Raw genomic sequence first — 17,251 nt, 5'->3', positions numbered from 1 at the left:
TGGTTTTCACTGGGATTTTCCTTATTACCATGTTTATACTTCTAAACTGTGTCTACACTGCAGAACAGCTGTGCTCTTACCAGTGCCCCAGCTGAACCAGTGGGAGTACTGGGACTGCGGAGCACACTAGACAGCATAGATGTACTGGGGTTAAGATACTGTTTTCTTCTGGAACTGATGCATCTTGGCTCTAAATCTAGATACTGTTTCTTTTCTTGGAGGGGATTTTCAAACTTTGCTTGTGTTATTTGTGCTTGCAAACATAAAATCCGTCTTCTGTTTCCTGCTGAACTGATCCAGAGATGGCAGGCTGCTTTCTCCTTGGGCATTCTTGCACCTAGTGTTTGGCTCACTGTTTGCTCTACCTGTTTGTTTGGAGAAAAAGCACATGCAAGCTATTGTTTGACACTGCTTACCGCTAAGAGGCATCTGACTGAAGTGAAAGGCTTCACAACTTCTTCGCTTTGTGGAAATCTTTCTGAAGGGTTTCCTATTTGGCTAACAGTAACTTCCTGAAGCTTGCTGTGTCAAGACAAGGTGATGGTGGTGGGAACTGCTCATCCTACTTTCTGGACATACCGCTTATATATGAGTAAGTATTTTCCATTCTGCTTTTCAAAGAGCCTAATATGTTTCATATGCTCTATTACAAAAAGTACATTCCAACTTGTCTTGTTCTTTTGCAGATTTTAAAGAATAAGGAAGCATCAGTGCGGGAGGCATATTCAGACCTAATGGCACAACAAAACAGCACAATTGATGAGAACAGAAGACTCATGGGAAAGGTAAAAACACTTGAGGAAATGTTGGAGGACATGAAGAAACAAAAATTGCAAGTGGAACAGGAGCTCCCTAAAGTGAGGGAAGCTGCAGAAAAAGAGCGGAAGAAGCAGCAAAAGGACATGGAAGACATCTGTCTGCAGAAGACCAAGGCTGAGCAAGAGGCAAAGCAGTGTCGTATAGATCTAGAGACCATTGAGAAAGAGAAAGCAGATGCAGAGCAGGAGTTGGAGTGTGTAAGGCAGCTCGTTTTTCAGGCAGAGACTCAAAGAAGTATACTGGAAGAAAACCTTCGTGCTTTTCGAAATCAAATAGAAGAAATTACCTTTACCAGAAGAAACCTTGAAGAGCATCTAAGAAGAAAAGATACTAATCTTCATGATTTAGAGCAAGAAAAAAAAACCTTAATGCAGGAGCTGAAGAAGAAAACAGAAGGAGAAGAGAAACTTATGAAACTGATAAAGCAAATGGAACAAGATCTTGAATTTAAAGGAAATCTATCAGAAATAAAGCTGCAAGAAAAAGAAAAAACTGAAACCAGAAGGAAGATTGTTGAAGGCAGGTACTCTGTAACTAGAGAAACTTCCCTGCCAACTTTCACGGCTGGGCAAGGCAGCCACTGTAGGCCTGATTATGAAATTACAGGTTTCCAGAAGAAACAAGAAGCTAAAAAAATAGAAGAGCTTAAACAGAAGATAGATGAGCTAACCCTTGCTAACAAAAAAGCAGGTAAAACTATTAAAGACCTGAAATATGAACTGAATGAAATTGAACTTCAGAAATCATCAACAGAAGAAAAGTCTCGTTTATTAAAAGAAAAACTAGATAAGGTCAATAGTGAACTTAAATGCCTAAAAATTAAGTTGGAGGAAAAAGACCGAGTAGAGCAGGGGTATTTGCAACGGTTGAAAGAACTGGACAAGCAGCTACATAGAACTACAGGTAAAGCTGAAGAGGTGATGCAAGAAGCTATAGATCTTAAGAAAATTAAGATGAACTATCAGGAGGAGCTGAAGTCTCTTCAGCAAGAAAAGACACAGCTAAAAAGAGAATTAGAGGAATTAACTAGATCACAGACAAAAACTGAAATCACTATCAAACACTTAAATTCACAAATCAGTTCTCTTCAAAAGGAGAAGCTGGCAGCTGAACACAGAACACAGTCATGCAAAGGAGAAGCAAATAATCTTCAAGACCAATATAAGAAAGTTCAAGAACAGTTGCTTCAAAAAATGGAAGTAGAGAAAGAAAACCAGCAGGAAATTCAGATGCTGAAGAATGAATTAGCCAAAAGTCATCAGGTGTCAGAAACGTTGAAACAAAAGATAGAGGACCTTAACAAATGGAATACAGAAACAAAACTACTGATGAAGCAAATTCAGTCTGAATCAGAGAAGGTTACTTTGGAAAAACAAAGTATTCAGAGGAAAAATGATGCGTTAAAAGCCCTAGCAGATGGTTTCAAAGAGCAACTGCGTACAACAAATGAACAATTGCATAAGCAAACAATAATTGAGCAAGAATTCATATGTAAAATCAAAAGCCTAGAAGTTGATCTAGCAAAAGCAAAAGACTTAGCTAGTGAATATAAACAAAAATGTGACAAACAAAGTGCTTCCACCCTAACCATTGATCGGGAGGTTAAAAATCTAAATGCCCAAATTAATGCTCTAAGTATGGAAAAGAGAATGAATGAGCAGAAGATACAACTACAACAAGCTCATATACAAGAGCTAAGTAGTAAATTAAAAAAACTACAGGATGAACTCCATCAGAAGACTCTGGATGAACAAATGGCACGGAAGAAGATGATTCTGTTTCAGGAAGAATCCATTAAGTTTAAACACTCTGCAGAGGAATTTAGGAAAAAAGTTGAAAAATTACTGGAATCCCATAGCATCACAGAAAAAGACATTTCTGGCATAAAGCTAGAATGTGTTGCTCTTCAGCAGGAGAAGCAAATGGCTGAGGAAAACATCATGTTTTTCAAGATACAAATGGAAGATCTGCAAGAAAGGCTTAAAAAATGTCACGACCAGCTCCAGCAAGGGAAGCGGGCTGAAATGGAGTATCACCAGAAGTGCAGGAAACTTGAGGAAGAATTGGAAGTGCAGAGGCGCACGGTTGAGAGCTTGAAGCAGAAAATGGACCTGCAGGTCAAGGAGAGTGAACACAGGTTTCTTTTGTTTCAGAATGAACTTCAGCAAAATAATAAACTCCAAGATTCTGGATTTAAATTGAGCTGTGAGAGAAGAGGGAACAATTTCAATTACCTGAGTGACACTGCAGCTAGAGAATTTGAGCAGCTTCCTCCACATGCAAAACCCAGCTCACCTCTGTTAAGGCGGAAGCAAGAGAGATCAGGTTTTAAATCTGATCAAATAGAAGAAAATACGTTGTATGTGAGTGCTGATGATACGATACCGAGAGAGGTGCAGTTCCAGATGTCAAGAACAAACCAATCCCTAGCAGAAGATGCAAGCCCACCATCTTTTACAGAGTTTGTTTCTCAAACGAGTACACAGTTCCAGATAACTTTTGATAAAGCAAGCCAAATCTCTGAAACATCTGAAAGGGATAAATTGAGAAACAGGAACCTACACAGTTCCAGACAAACTATTAGACATGAAGAAGACGTGAAACATGAATTAGGAGTGGTAAAACTGCATCCCTTGGAGGTACACACTAAGTTTTGTGAGGGTTTGCCTTCCTAATGCTAGTTTTTACTATTCTGTTTTGTTTGTTTGTTTTTAATTATACTTTATCACTATTCTGTATTCTCCCTGATGTTTCTTATGTTCTTGCCTTGGTGAAGGGAACCACTTCGCTCTCACATGACACAAAAAGCTTTTCATTAGTCCTTTGTGGCAGGTTTATTAATATCTAAGAAACACATTATTTTACAAGTTTTTGTTGGAAATGAGAATTCACATACACCATTGTATCATTATTGGTTAAAATAAGCTTTGATTAATGGAACCGAATTCATATAGTGACAACAGTTTTTGTTGCTTAGTCTAGTCATATTCCTGTTATTGAGTAACTATTTGAAATATCAAATACACTTTAAAACTCTAGCTACCTGTATTTCTCTGCTCTCCAATGCTAGTAGCAGTTCTTTCTGACTTACATTCACGTTCTCCCCTTTGTTTCTCTGGTGGTGGATTTAGGAGTGAATTATGTACAGCATAATTCTGCAGATGTATTTCTCACTCAAAAAATTCCTATTTACAGATAGTGAAGAACAAGCAGTATGACATGTATGTTGAAGTCACAACATTAAACCAAGAAAATGACAAGACTTTTGGTAATGAAGAGAGGATGTTTGAGGGATACAAAACATCCGAAGGGTTTAGGAGAGAAGACTTTGCAAAGATGAGCTCTTTCTTAGGGGAAGAGATTTTGAAAACTGATGCTGCTCAGTTGGAGTATTTTACAGAGGAATATGACGACATTAAATTTCAAGGTCTTAGACGTGATGTAACTGCCAGACAGTTGGCTGAAGTTAAACTTCTAGACAGGCTCACAGTTGAGCAGCTCCTTTCAGGGCAGAAAACTATTGATGCGGTTCAGAAAAGTCTTGAAAAATTTTTAACTAAACCTACAGCTATAGCTGGGCTGTATCTTGAATCCAGCAAGGAGATCCTCTCTTTTGCTTTAGCAGCAAAGAAAAGAATCATCGGAAAAGCATCGGCATTAGCGTTTTTAGAGGCGCAAGCAGCTACTGGTTTCATTATTGATCCCACGACAGGTCAGAAATTCTCTGTTGATGATTCTGTCATTAGAGGACTTGCAGATAATGAATTCAAGAACAGATTGCTTGATGCAGAGAAAGCTGTTCTGGGCTATTGCTGTTCTGGGAAAGTGATCTCTGTGTATCAGGCTATGGAAGCTCACCTCTTAGAAAGACAGAAAGGTAAAAATATCCTTGAGGCTCAAATTGCAAGTGGGGGGGTCATTGATCCTGTAAGAAGTGTTCGAGTACCTCCAGAAACTGCTGTGCAGCTTGGCTTGCTGAATAACACAATTTTAAAATTTTTGCACGAACCTTCTAGTAATGCAAAATGCTTTCACAATCCAAATAACAGGAAAGCTATGTACTACTGTGATTTGCTGAAAATGTGTTTGTTCAGTGTAAGCAGTCAATGCTTTCTGCTTCCGGTTGGTGAAAGGAAAATAAGCAGCCCGTCAGCAGAGAAAAGTCATAAAATTTCTGTAGTAGACATCAAAACAGGAGCTGAAATGACTTCATATGAGGCTTATCAAAAAAATTGTGTTGATAAAGCTACATATCTTGAGCTTTCCAAACAGGAATTTGATTGGAAGGAGTCTACATGTTTTGACTCTGATGGGAATTCTTTTCTTTTGCTTACAGATCTTAAAACCGGTGTACAGTTTAATATCGAGGAGACCTTAAATCAGGGTAGAATTTGTAGGGCATTAGTCAATAAATATAAGGAGGGTTTAATCACAGCTAATGAGTTTGGTGATATTTTAGTTAGCAGTTCCCAGCCAAATAAAGATTTAAACAGTCCTATCGCAGGGTGCTGGCTTTCTGAAACCAATGAAAGAATTCCAATTTTAAAAGCCTCACGCAAAAACTTGGTAGATAGAGTTACTGCCCTCCGGTGTCTTGAAGCTCAGGTTAGTACAGGAGGCATAATTGACCCATTTACTGGGAAAAAGTACAGTGTTTCAGAAGCTTTGCAAAGAGAGTTAATCGATGACGGTTGTGCCAAGCAAATCCAGCAGTGTGAGCTGATCTTTACTGGGATCATTCACCCTGTAAGGAACACGGTGATGTCAGCTGTAGAAGCCATGCATTTAAATGCCGTAGACAAAGAAATGGGTATGCGCTGCCTGGAGTATCAGTACCTGACTGGTGGGTTGGTAGATCCAAAGTCTCATTGTAGATTAACAATGGAAGATGCAATTAAGAATGGCGTTATTGATGCTGTCACAGCTACAAAGATGAAAGATGAAAACTCGTATGTTAAGGTTATAACGTGCCCCAAAACGAAGAAGAAGATAACCTACAAAGAAGCTTTAGAGAGAGCTGTTTTTGATTGCCACACTGGGCTGCGATTGTTAGAAGCAGCTCAGCCCCTGAAAATGGGAATTTCCAGTCTTTACTATAATTCATAATGGAACAAAGACATTAGTACTCATTCTGGGACCTGCTTTAAAACCCAGTCAAGTCAAGGAAAATATCTGTGGTGACCTTTATGGAAAACTATGAATGGTGTTGTCTAATGTAATTGTGAGTTGCTCTAAAACTGGTTTTTATAAACCATGATACCTGGAATTAGATGTTATTTGTTATAAAGTTGAAATTTTTAGATAAACTTAGATTCATGATTTCAAAATGCAGACTATGTGTTCAGGCTTTACCTGAAGGCCTTATCTGACATTTTAAGATAGTATATGTAGGTACTATAAATCGCAAGTTATACTGATGTTGGTAAAGTTAACATTAGTGCAAAATGGGTAGATTTCAGTGAGACAAGAATCAGATTTTTATATTAAAAATCAAAATAGGTGTTCATTTTGTGAATGAAGACAGCGCAGTATTCCGTGTGAGCTGATTACTTCATTTAATGTTACAGATTAGTTTGCAGATATAATTTACTTTACAAAAGTGGCAAACAAGTTTACAGGGGTTCAATCTGGTCAGGTAAACATATGTGTGTAAGTAACTTCTCTCACGCTGGTATTTCGTTTAAAATTAATGGGCTGCTCACATCATAAAGTTACATATCCTAGTTTTTTCTCTCACTTCAGGTAAATTTTTTTTTTTTAGAATTGTTTTCATGCTCTAATAGGCAAATGAATCACATTCACATATCAAGTAAAAAAATAAAGATTGAAATAACTTTTTTTCATTTTTGTTTGTGATGCAAGGAAGGACTTAGGCGTGTTTTCTAAGTATTGATGAATTTTGAACTACTAACAGGTTGTATTACTGTAAAAAAAAAAAAAAATATATATATATGTTTCCTGTGCAGAAAAACATGAAATGTCTCAGAATTTTAGTTTTATTGTTCCTGTTTCTGTAGACACAAACCCAGTGTATTCTTCCTAATTGTAATTTAGTAATCTATGTGTGTAGCTTGCAATATCTTATGCTGGCTGTACATATCTACACTTGAGGGTAATGCAAAGGCAGCAATTCAAAGATACTTTATATGCAAATGTTTAGATTTTTATCTGCTGAGTAATGGCTGGGAAGCTGTGCTTTTTCTTAATATCGATCGTTTTTAAATGAATGTACGTGTCTATGAATAAGCACCGTAATCATAATTATGAATAATTTGAGGAATTATTTTGTTAATGTCTATAATTATGTGGCATTTTTGTTCCTACATCAAAGTGTCATAGTAATGCATGTGGTGATAAATAAAAAGAAATCACTTTATGTTTATGTGGTAATACTGCCATTGTGGTAGAATTGTGTTACTATGGACGCTAATGTTAAATATTCCAACAATTTACATTTATATATTTTTTTACAATTTGTGGTGCTCATCAGAAGTCAATGGAAGAAGAAAAGAAAGAACATGTTGAGAAAGCTGGGGATTTACTGAAGTGGGTGTCAAACCTCAGCAAGACACTCAGCAAAGAAGGAGGAGAAAAGGCTGAAAAGACAGATAAGCCTAAGCACCAGGTACACATCTGTCTTAGTAAAATACCGCTTCCTCTTCTAGTTTTTTGTGTTGATTAAAATGACAAAATATTCTTTTTTTTTTTTTTAATCCAAATTACCATTCACATTTTACTCAAGACATACTTCCACCTTTGGTTGTGAGTGGAGGGCTGAATAAATGAACACCAATGTTTAGGGACACAAACATGGTACTCAAGAAAAATTGCAAGCTGCTTTTTACAGGCTTGATGTATTCTGACACCGCAAAATGTCAGTTTGAGAAGCTCGACCCTGCAGACCATAACTCAGCCTTAGTAGAGGGCCAGTGCATCCTTGCAGGACAGCATGTTGTAGGTCTGTCCCCTTGGCCTGAGGTAATTCAGTGATTAAATCTGGTAACTTCCACCCTGGCACCGGGAAGGAGGAAGTTTGCAGGAGAGGCCTGAGGGCCAGGTTTCTTTTCATTCACTTCAAAAAAGTTATTTTTGAGGGGTCCTCATATGGGATAGTCAAAAATCTTTGGGAATACAGCAGGTGTTGACTGTGCCCTCTTTATTATCACAAGTCCACAGGCTGCTGGAGTGGCCCATTTTCACACCTTTGTATGCAACAGGTACATTGTTGTTGGGTACAGTTGTCACTCTGACCATAAATTTCCATCTGCGAAGTTTCCTACCAAGTCTAACAGCACCCCTGCTAGACTTGGCCCACAAAATAGCTTGGTGACACCTAGAAAGATCTCAGTAGATGAAGGTCTACGTGCACACTGAGGAGCAGAGAAACAGAGCAGTGTCTTTTCCACATCCGTTGGTACAGGGCTGAATGTGTGGTCACGCAAACATGATTTTGGCTCTCCTGGCAGGCTGTTCTTGCCCTTTTGCCTTGGTCATGTATGCTGGTTAGAGCCACTGGAGCAGCATGTCCATGAATCGAGTCAGCAGTCCTGCAGTCCCAGTGGCCACTGGTCCCAGCACACCACTTGGTCTTAGAGAATCAGGGCTAGTTCCGTTACTGAGCTTGTCCCTGTGCCTATAGAAGGAAGTGAGGTTGTTTTGATTTGAACATATCAATTGGTAAATCACTAGTAGTCAGGATCAGGATTTGCAAAATCATTCAACACTAATCTCTTTCTGGCCTTGTTAATGACAACAGTGCAAACCTTTGTCAGTGTTGGGCCAGTGCTCAACTCCTTAGAGCATTTCAGCTTCCCACAGCAACTATGGGTGGCATTGCCCCCCTCCATCCTGAGCCCTCAGCGAGAAACCTGTGAGTTAGACCCCTTGGCTTCCTGCAGCCTGTGGGAGATGGGCCGTTTGCTGAGGGTGATTCCTTCCCTTGTAAAACAGCCTGGCAAGGTAGTGGCATCATCCAAAGGTGCCTGGTTTTGTGTCTCCATTGACTAGCACAGGTGTCTGGACAAGTTTTGTAGAAACACATAGACTAGTGATTTGATAGCTAGTGTTAGCTGTGGGGTGTAGCCATGGCGTGGGTGGAGAAGCTGGTGCCAGTAGTGACGAGGTGCAGGCAGCAGCTGCAGCGAGGCCAATTCCATGAGCAAAGTGGAGCTCATGACCACACCTGCTACCTCAGCCTGCCCATGTCACCTTCTTGTGCAGTGCATACAGTGCCTGCTCTCTTGGGTTCTGCCCAAGCAGTGCAAGTGGTGGGATTGTGGCTTGCTGGTGGCGAATACCCTGTTCGAGACTGCGCTCAGGCCCTTTGGCGCAGTGCACACGGGGCAGAATTGGTTGCATCCGGAGCCAGGTGAACACAGGGCCAAACAACCTTGATAGAGTTCTCTTAGCACAGACATTGGATGTACCTTGGGCTTGCTAATGACATCCTAGACTCCCCTTTGATACTTTGGGTTTTTTTATTCCCAAATGAGTGCTTTTCTCTGAAGAGACTGCAGACAGTTTCTCACAAAAGTTAAAAGATTAAAGTCTCAGAAGTTCCTCTGCCAGAACAAGTGCCTTAGTGGGCATAACACAGAAGTGATAGCAGGGAGAGTATTGATAAATAATTAATTTTTTCAAGTGTCTGATATTGCATTTGTCTCATCATTGAATTGCACAAAGGTTTGTGGCCTTTTGATATGTTTTTTTAAAAAGTTTTCTCTCATCTTGGTGAGCAACTTCTTGAACGTGACCATTGTACATGTATCTTTATAAACCTGGTTTACACTGTACCAATTGTAAGAAGTGGTTTTAAATGATTGGTTAATTTTCAAACAAATAAATTCCTTTTGTCTCACCCAATAGTTTTCTAATATAACTTATTTTAAAAAAAGGCATAGCACAATGACTTATCTATCTGTAAATGATACAATTACATAATAAATAATATCTCTCTAAGAGTAGCAGCTATTTGAAGGAAAAAAAATCAAGTTCTTTCACTATTGAGTTTGGTCCTGGATAGAAATACCATATACTTTGTTTGTTTGGGGTTTTTTTATATATGTGCATAGTTAAGTCTTGAACAGGGGTTGTTTATTTTGCAGATTTCCCTGGATGAAATGTCAACCAAGAAAGAACAAATAGCTGAAGCTCTGCAGACTACTCAGTCATTTTTAGCTAAGCACAGTGACAAGTATGCCATTTTATATTTTTCAAACAATGTAATGAATTGAATCAGTACATACTGTTTGCTTAAAAAGAAATTGTATCCTCATCTTATGGTTTCAGTTACATTTCATGTACTAATATATCAAGTTTTTTTGTTAGTCTTATAATTTTCTCTTCCCGTTTGGAAAGCTTGATGCAGTTTCACGGATTTGGCTCTGGTCAGCTTAAAAACATTAGATAGTAATTTTCATTTGAAGTCACGATAATTAACAAATTAGTAGTAAATTAATACTTTTACTATATGTCACAAGTTTGTTTCATCTGTATTTGAGATGAGACTGTTTAAGATACTAAATTGCTGAGATGTAACTCCTTGCTGGCTGTGTTACCTGTCTTGACTGGTACTCAATAAATAAAGGCACATGCAAAGGTTAAATGCTTTAGCGATAATTCAACATAAATTCTAGATTAGTGTAGTTTATTTTCCTGAATAACTACAAGCAGATTGTAGCCTTCCTGAACATCCTTGTTAATTAGGCTACATTTTTTCCAGACTGCTTTTACCGGTTTCCCCCCTTTTTTAAGGGGGTAAGCAGATCAGTCCCTGCAGGTTACATATTACTCAAAGAGATCTCCTTCTTCCATTTTTATTCTCTTTTTTTTCTTAATAGAATGACAGATGAAGAGAGAAGTGAAATGGAAAAGCAAGTCAGATCCCTCCAGGAGAGCTACAGCTTGTTATCCAATGAAGCTTCGAAGCAGCTGCAGGAAGAACAGTATCTGGGTGATGAAAAGATGGAAGAAAAGGTAACAAGACTGAAACTTAGATTTCAGTCTCTTCTGAGATTTACTGCATGGTTTGGGAATCACAAATGATCAGTAAAAGAAGCTGCATTTAACTGTGTGTAAAGGACTTTGAGGTTTATCTGACTGAAGGTTTTGTGTATTTGCTGTGGAATACCGTGTGTGACCTTACCTGTGCATATGAACATTCTGCTCATCAGATTTTTTTTTTTATAAGGAGTCTTAATAATGTGTGCCTTGCATGAAGAAAGATAAATCATTCATCTCTTAACTCTTTTCTTCAAAGCCATTCTTTGACTGCTAGATAAGTCTGTGTTTCTGCTGCAAAAATGACACCATAAAATAACATGTTAATCTCTCCCATATATCACTCAGAAATGTTCTAGAAAATATGTGCTTTCAGTTTTTCTTAAAGTTTATCTGGATATGAAAATGGGAGCACTTAACGTGATTAGCTCTGAAACACTACAAATACATTTGTTAATGAATCTTAAATATGGTATTCTCAAAAATTATGTTGCGAAAGAGTGTTCTCATCTACACAGAGACAGTGTCTGTGTAATTAGTTCAAATAATGTTGCCAAACTGACTTCATGCTTTCCATGCAAACTAAATGCAATATTTGGTGATGGAGTATCTGATTCCGTATTGTTGAGCGTATATACAGAAGTGCTGTATGCTGTAAACATGAATAGCATGGTTGTTTTGAATCACGTACTGTTTCCGAATATTCTAACCTTTCACGGACATTTAGAGCATGAAAATTTGCCTTTCAGGTATATGTCCTATTTGCTCACTCTGAAATCATTTCTTCTATTGTCTTTCACTAACCCTATTTATGTGTGCAAAGCATAGGTTTTCAATTCACAGATGCATGTGATTTAAAATCTTTTATCACATCGTGTGCTGTTGAATGAATGACATAGATCACTTGCGCATTTGAGCTGCTAACATTCACAGCATTCCTCCAGGCCTGGTAAGTACATGTTTTTATGCTTACCATGCATTCAAAATCAAAAGAAAACGTAAAATATACAGCCTGAAAATAGTGACAGGTTTTCTTTTATATTCCTTTTTAGGTGAATAAAGTCATTGCTGCTGTCATTGATCAAACAACTGGACAAGTCCTTTCTGTCTTTCACTCTATTTTAAAAGGTTTTATTGACTATGATACTGGAATTAGATTGCTTGAGAATCAGCTGATCCTTTCTGGAATAATTTCTCCAGAATTAGGAGTATGTTATGATTTGGAAGAAGCTAAAGCTCATGGCTTGATTGATGAGCAGATTCTGTCACAGTTGCAGGAATTAAGTAGTGCAAAGAAGCTTATTTCAGAATCAACACTATCAAATCTTCCAGTCGTGTCAGCTTTAGAACAAGGTCTGATTTCAGAACCTTTGGCCATCAAAATTCTTGAGAATCAGCTTTCAAGTGGGCACTTGATTTTACCATCTACTGGAGAAAACCTGACTTTGCAGACTGCTTTCCAGAGAAACCTGATTACTCCAACATTATATAAAAAGCTTCTGGAAAGACAAGACACACGTAAAGATCTCATAGACCCCAACTGTGCTGAGAAGATTTCACTTGAACAGATGCTTCATAGAAGCATAATACATGAAGAAACGGGATTAAGACTCCTACCTGTAAAACCACAAGAACAAGGTAGAATTGTGTTCAAATGTGGAAGGAAGATAACTATTTTGAGGGCAGCCCATGAAGGGCTCATCGATCGGGAAACAATGTTCAGGCTGCTAGGTGCTCAGTTAGTGTCTGGAGGTGTAATTGACCCTGACTCAGGGAAGCGAATGACTGTGGAAGAGGCCATGAGACAAGGGCTGATAGATCAGGACACTGCTTGTGGGATCCTCACACATCAGGTGCAGACTGGTGGAATCCTTTGTCCAAATTCAGGAGAGCGCTTGACTGTCGATGAAGCTGTACAATGCAACTTGATATCATCTACCAGTGCTCTGCTGGTATTAGAAGCACAGAGAGGCTTTGTTGGACTGATTTGGCCTCACAGTGGTGAAATATTCCCCATATCAACGTCTTTGCACCAAGAGATGATAACAAATGAGCTGGCATTCAAAATACTAAATAATAGGCAGAAAATAGCTGCACTTTACATTCCAGAAACTTGTGAAATAGTCAGTCTAGATGAGGCTGCACAATCAGGGATACTAGATATTAATACTGTATCTCTTTTAACCAATGTGACTTTACCAGATGAAATGCCCAATATAGGAGAATTAGAGTCCCCTTGTAAAAATGCTGCAAAATGGTTATCGACGTATGAATTCCTGCCATCTCTATGTCATGGCCGTGAGGAGGAACATGAAGATTCTGGCACAGAAGACCCTGTATGTCATAATTTAGATCAAGCTAAGAAATTATTCATATCTTATCTGATGGTAAATAGTTATATGGATGCAAACACTGGAGGAAGACTTTTATTATATGATGGACAGCTGCAAGAAGCCGTCAATATGTTGCTGGAAGGTGATGGTGCTGTGTGCAATGCTGATGTGTCAGAAATGGAGTTCCATAACAAATGCATAAGCCCAAAAGGACTTAACCTAAAATCGGCTGGCAGTGTCCACTTTAATAATGTTATGGGCAGTGTTCAGGGTGACCATTCAGGTGCTGAGAATGTGTCTAATAACAGGAAATTAAATCAGTTTGAAGATTTGGGCAACTACATATCTTTACAGGGAGAAGATCTCCATGTTTGTAGACCAGGTGTTTGCAATGCTATTGGTACTGAGCAATCAGAATATATACAGTTGTCAACTAACCCTACAGAACTTAGAAAAATAGTAAGTAGCACTCAAGATTCCATGAACAGAAATGCACTCAGAGGTTTTCTGGAGGTTTCTGAGTGGACAGAACTGTGTAAGCATAACAAGCAGAAGGCAAATTCAGAAAACCTTGAAGGCTATCTTCCAAATGACGCAAATCCAAATCTTATTTCAGAAACAGAGAAGGAGGAGACTCGTATGGCAGACAGTCTGGGTAATGAAAAAAGGAATGATAAAACCTTACAAAATTCCTTGAGTGCGAATGATTTGTCAGATAATGAAACCTGGAGAGAGCTGGAAAGGTGCACAAAATACGAGCCTCACATACAGCAAGCTGAAAATAGCAGAACAGTACTGGATAGCAGCAAGAAAGAGGATTTTCAGAGAAGTCTTGGTTCATCCGTAAGTGCAGATACTAAATACATATTTCCAGAAGAATTGGTTCAACTATGTGGTGACACGCTACAGTTTGAAGATAATGGGTATAGTGAGCAACCTCTTCAAGATTACAGTGATTTACATAACAGGCCATCGCTGGAGGACTATCTTTATATACATGGCAGGCCCTCCTTGGAGGATTGCACTGATTTGCAGAGTAAGCTGTGTCTAGAAGATAGTGGAGACGTGCACTGCAGTCCTTTGTTGGATGATGATACTGTTATACGGGATGGACCACCCGTGGGGAACAGCAACAGCACGGCACAAGAGCTAACAGCAGAAGAAAGCAGTCTTACGTTCAGCCAGTTACTGCCATGTGACAGTAGTTCTGACTCATCAGCAGAAGGGAGTGATGGCATCCCACAGTTTGAAAGGAGCTGCTTGCAGCATGAATGTGGTGAGGTAACCTCTGAAGATGGCAGCTCTCAGTTCGATGATGATGACGATGATGCCTATGAAACACCTCAGGTTGGTGATGATGATAGTGATGTATATGATACTCCACAAATTGATGATGATGATTCCTATGGCACTCCTCAAGGTGATGATGGTTTTGATACCTTGCATTTGGGGGATGATGATACGCCAGAGCCAGAATTATCTGGAACATCAGTTCCATTGGGTTTTTCAGAAGAGAAGAGTGGTCTAATAACCCCGAGAGAAGACACTAGCTCTTTTCAAGAACTTGCAACTAATGCTGGAGAGGGTGTCCATGTAAGTCTGACAGGCCCACCTGAGAGCATAAATACAGCTTCTGCAAGTGTTGAAGCTATGGAAAGAATCCCTGAGGAGGAAAGGGAAAGAACAGGGAGCTTTGGAGAGAAGGAGCAAAAATTACCGGTTACTCTGGAGACTGAAGGAAGAAAGGAGGAAGGCCTTACTTCTTTACAGAAGCAGCATGAAGCAGAAGTACAAAACAGAAATGAGGAAGATGAAATGAAACCAGAAAGCAACTCTGATGAAGATGAATCTGAAGGAACATGGGAGGAGGAAGATTATGAGGAGGATTATGATAGTTATGATGACTCTGACACTGATTCTGACAGTGATGAAGAAATGGGTGTTTTTAACGCACACCATCAATGTATAAACAAAGGTGACCAACTGTTAATTTCGTTAGGAGACATAGAAGATGACGATGAAAATAATCAGAATATTGATGACTGTTGCTATCCTTCAGGCCACAAGACAGGGTATACTTTGCAATTCCAGTCTAACTATGAAAATGGAAAACTATCCTCAGGAAAATCTGAATTTGCGTCAGATGTTCCTGAGGAAAGATGTATTGGTCTTCCAAATGAAGAAGACAGACAGCAGGAAACCAAAGATAAATATGGGACTTGTATCAAAAGTAAACACATGTCAGAAGATACTAATGGGCCTATTCAGTCTGAAAATACCTTCGGTACTAAATGGATGTCCTGTAAGTGTGAAGAAAATAATAAAACACTGCTTAATGTTCCAAGTTCTCAGCTTCTTGATGATACTGTGACATCCGACATTGGTGCAGCAGCCTTCCTAATTACAAAAAAAGCTGATGAAAGTACTCAGACAAGTTCATCCCAAATGGACAGTAAAGTCCTTATGGATATGCCTTATGTGAGTGATGGTGATAGTTGGCTCAGTGACCAAGTGCATCCACTCACCAGTAGGAAACATGGTCAAATAGGAAGAGATTTTGAAATTCCTACAGAAAATAAAACTAGAGTAAATATTATGGAGGAATGTGGTATCACGGGGCTAAGTGGAAGTCCCATTCAGATGGAAAGCCTTGGGGAAATATTTGATGCATCAGTAATTAAAGCTGGTGGAGAAACTCCTATTTCAAGTAAGGAAAAAGCAAATGTTGATCAAGCTTTGCTTAATGTTGGAGGTGATGTGGAATCAGGTGAATTTAAGAGAGATTTTAACATTTCCGCTTCTTTAAAACTATATACAACGGACATAAAAGAAGGTAGCCATTCAGAAGTGGTTAAAACTGAATCCTGTTGCTTTGAAGACAGGGAAAGAGGGGAAAAGGGTATACAGAATGAAAAGGATTTTCTGCTAAATATGGATGAAATACATTCAAGGGAATTTAATACTTACGCTTTTCCCCCAACTGATACAGTGAAACCAAAGGAAATTAGCATAACTAAAGAAACAGGGAGAGTTATCTGTCAAAATACTAACAATGTTCTCAAAGACTTTTCAGAAAAGAAGAGCAGCAATGATACTGAATTTTCCCCAGTAAAAGCAGATGCTTTAGGAAGTATTGAGGATGCTAAAGAATCAGGGGATGGGAGTGTCCTGCTGAAAAACACAAAGGGAGAAAATGTCATGGCCTGTGAGACCCCTTCCCTTGGAAATGGTTTTGAAAAACAAAGGTCCGTGGAGTCATTACAAAAGGAAACGGGACCCTGCAAAGATTTTCAAGTAAAGGAATGTATTTCACAATCACCAGAAATGTCTGACACACTAATGGAAGACTTAAAGAATATATTACAAAGGAAATTGAAAATGGGACATGTTTGCAAACAGGAGGGTGAACCCCTAAGTTACTCCAATACCAAAATTTTAATGGAAAGTTTACTTAAAATGGTGAGAAGCACCCACCTTGGGAGTGACATATCTAGTGAGTCAAATCTCAAGCAAATCAGCAATGCTGTTAGAACTGCATTAACGCTTACCACGCCGTGTCCACAGCCCAAGGACAGTGATGCTCTTTCATCCCTTTGGCCTGATTGCAGAAGTCCTGATCTTCTTCGTGATATTCTGAAGCTGGAATCCTGCAAGCAAAAGATGGATGATTCAAGTGAAAGGAAGAGTGAAACAGGCATGAAAGCTCCTCTTCCAAAACTTACTACTTCTGAACTTACGGAGGTTTTTCAAATCTCACCTGGAGCTGAAAGTACAAGCAAGTTAGAGGAGCTGATAAGCAGTTTGCTTACGAGCTTACAAATTGCTGATATCACCACAGAACAGGAGGGTAAAGGCAAAGTAGATGGGCTTTGTACTCTTTTCTCAACAGAACAATCAGAGTTTGGATCAGAAATTGCTAAAGAGAAAACACTGGCAGATGGCACAGACATTGCTTGGAAAAGTGATCAGGAGCATGGAAAGACAGAGAGCTTGGCCAAAGGCTTCACTGAGCCTCTTCTTGAAACAAAAGCAGCAGTCCTGGGAGACACCCCCCCTAGCACGGTAAGTAACAAATGTGTTAAAGGAATTATATGAATCCT

General features: G+C 39.0%; 1 protein-coding gene across 24 annotated transcripts in view; it reads left to right on the top strand.

Annotated features, from left to right (window-relative positions):
• Positions 1-17,251, top strand: part of DST (dystonin) — a 307,703-nt gene that overhangs the window by 181,440 nt on the left and 109,012 nt on the right. For 11 of the 24 annotated variants that reach the window (XM_065632821.1, XM_065632823.1, XM_065632820.1 and 8 more), the window contains 5 exons: positions 687-3,458; positions 7,310-7,444; positions 9,924-10,012; positions 10,659-10,794; positions 11,871-17,213. In XM_065632821.1, coding sequence (XP_065488893.1) covers positions 687-3,458; positions 7,310-7,444; positions 9,924-10,012; positions 10,659-10,794; positions 11,871-17,213 — 8,475 coding nt within the window. The other 13 variants (XM_065632833.1, XM_065632836.1, XM_065632835.1 and 10 more) reach the window with 4 other exon arrangements.

The sequence above is a fragment of the Caloenas nicobarica genome, chromosome 3, assembly GCF_036013445.1.
Source record: "Caloenas nicobarica isolate bCalNic1 chromosome 3, bCalNic1.hap1, whole genome shotgun sequence".
Classification (NCBI taxonomy): Eukaryota; Metazoa; Chordata; class Aves; order Columbiformes; family Columbidae; genus Caloenas; species Caloenas nicobarica.
The sequence above is the reverse complement of the archived record's forward strand: the minus strand, read 5'-3'. Positions and strand labels throughout refer to the sequence as shown.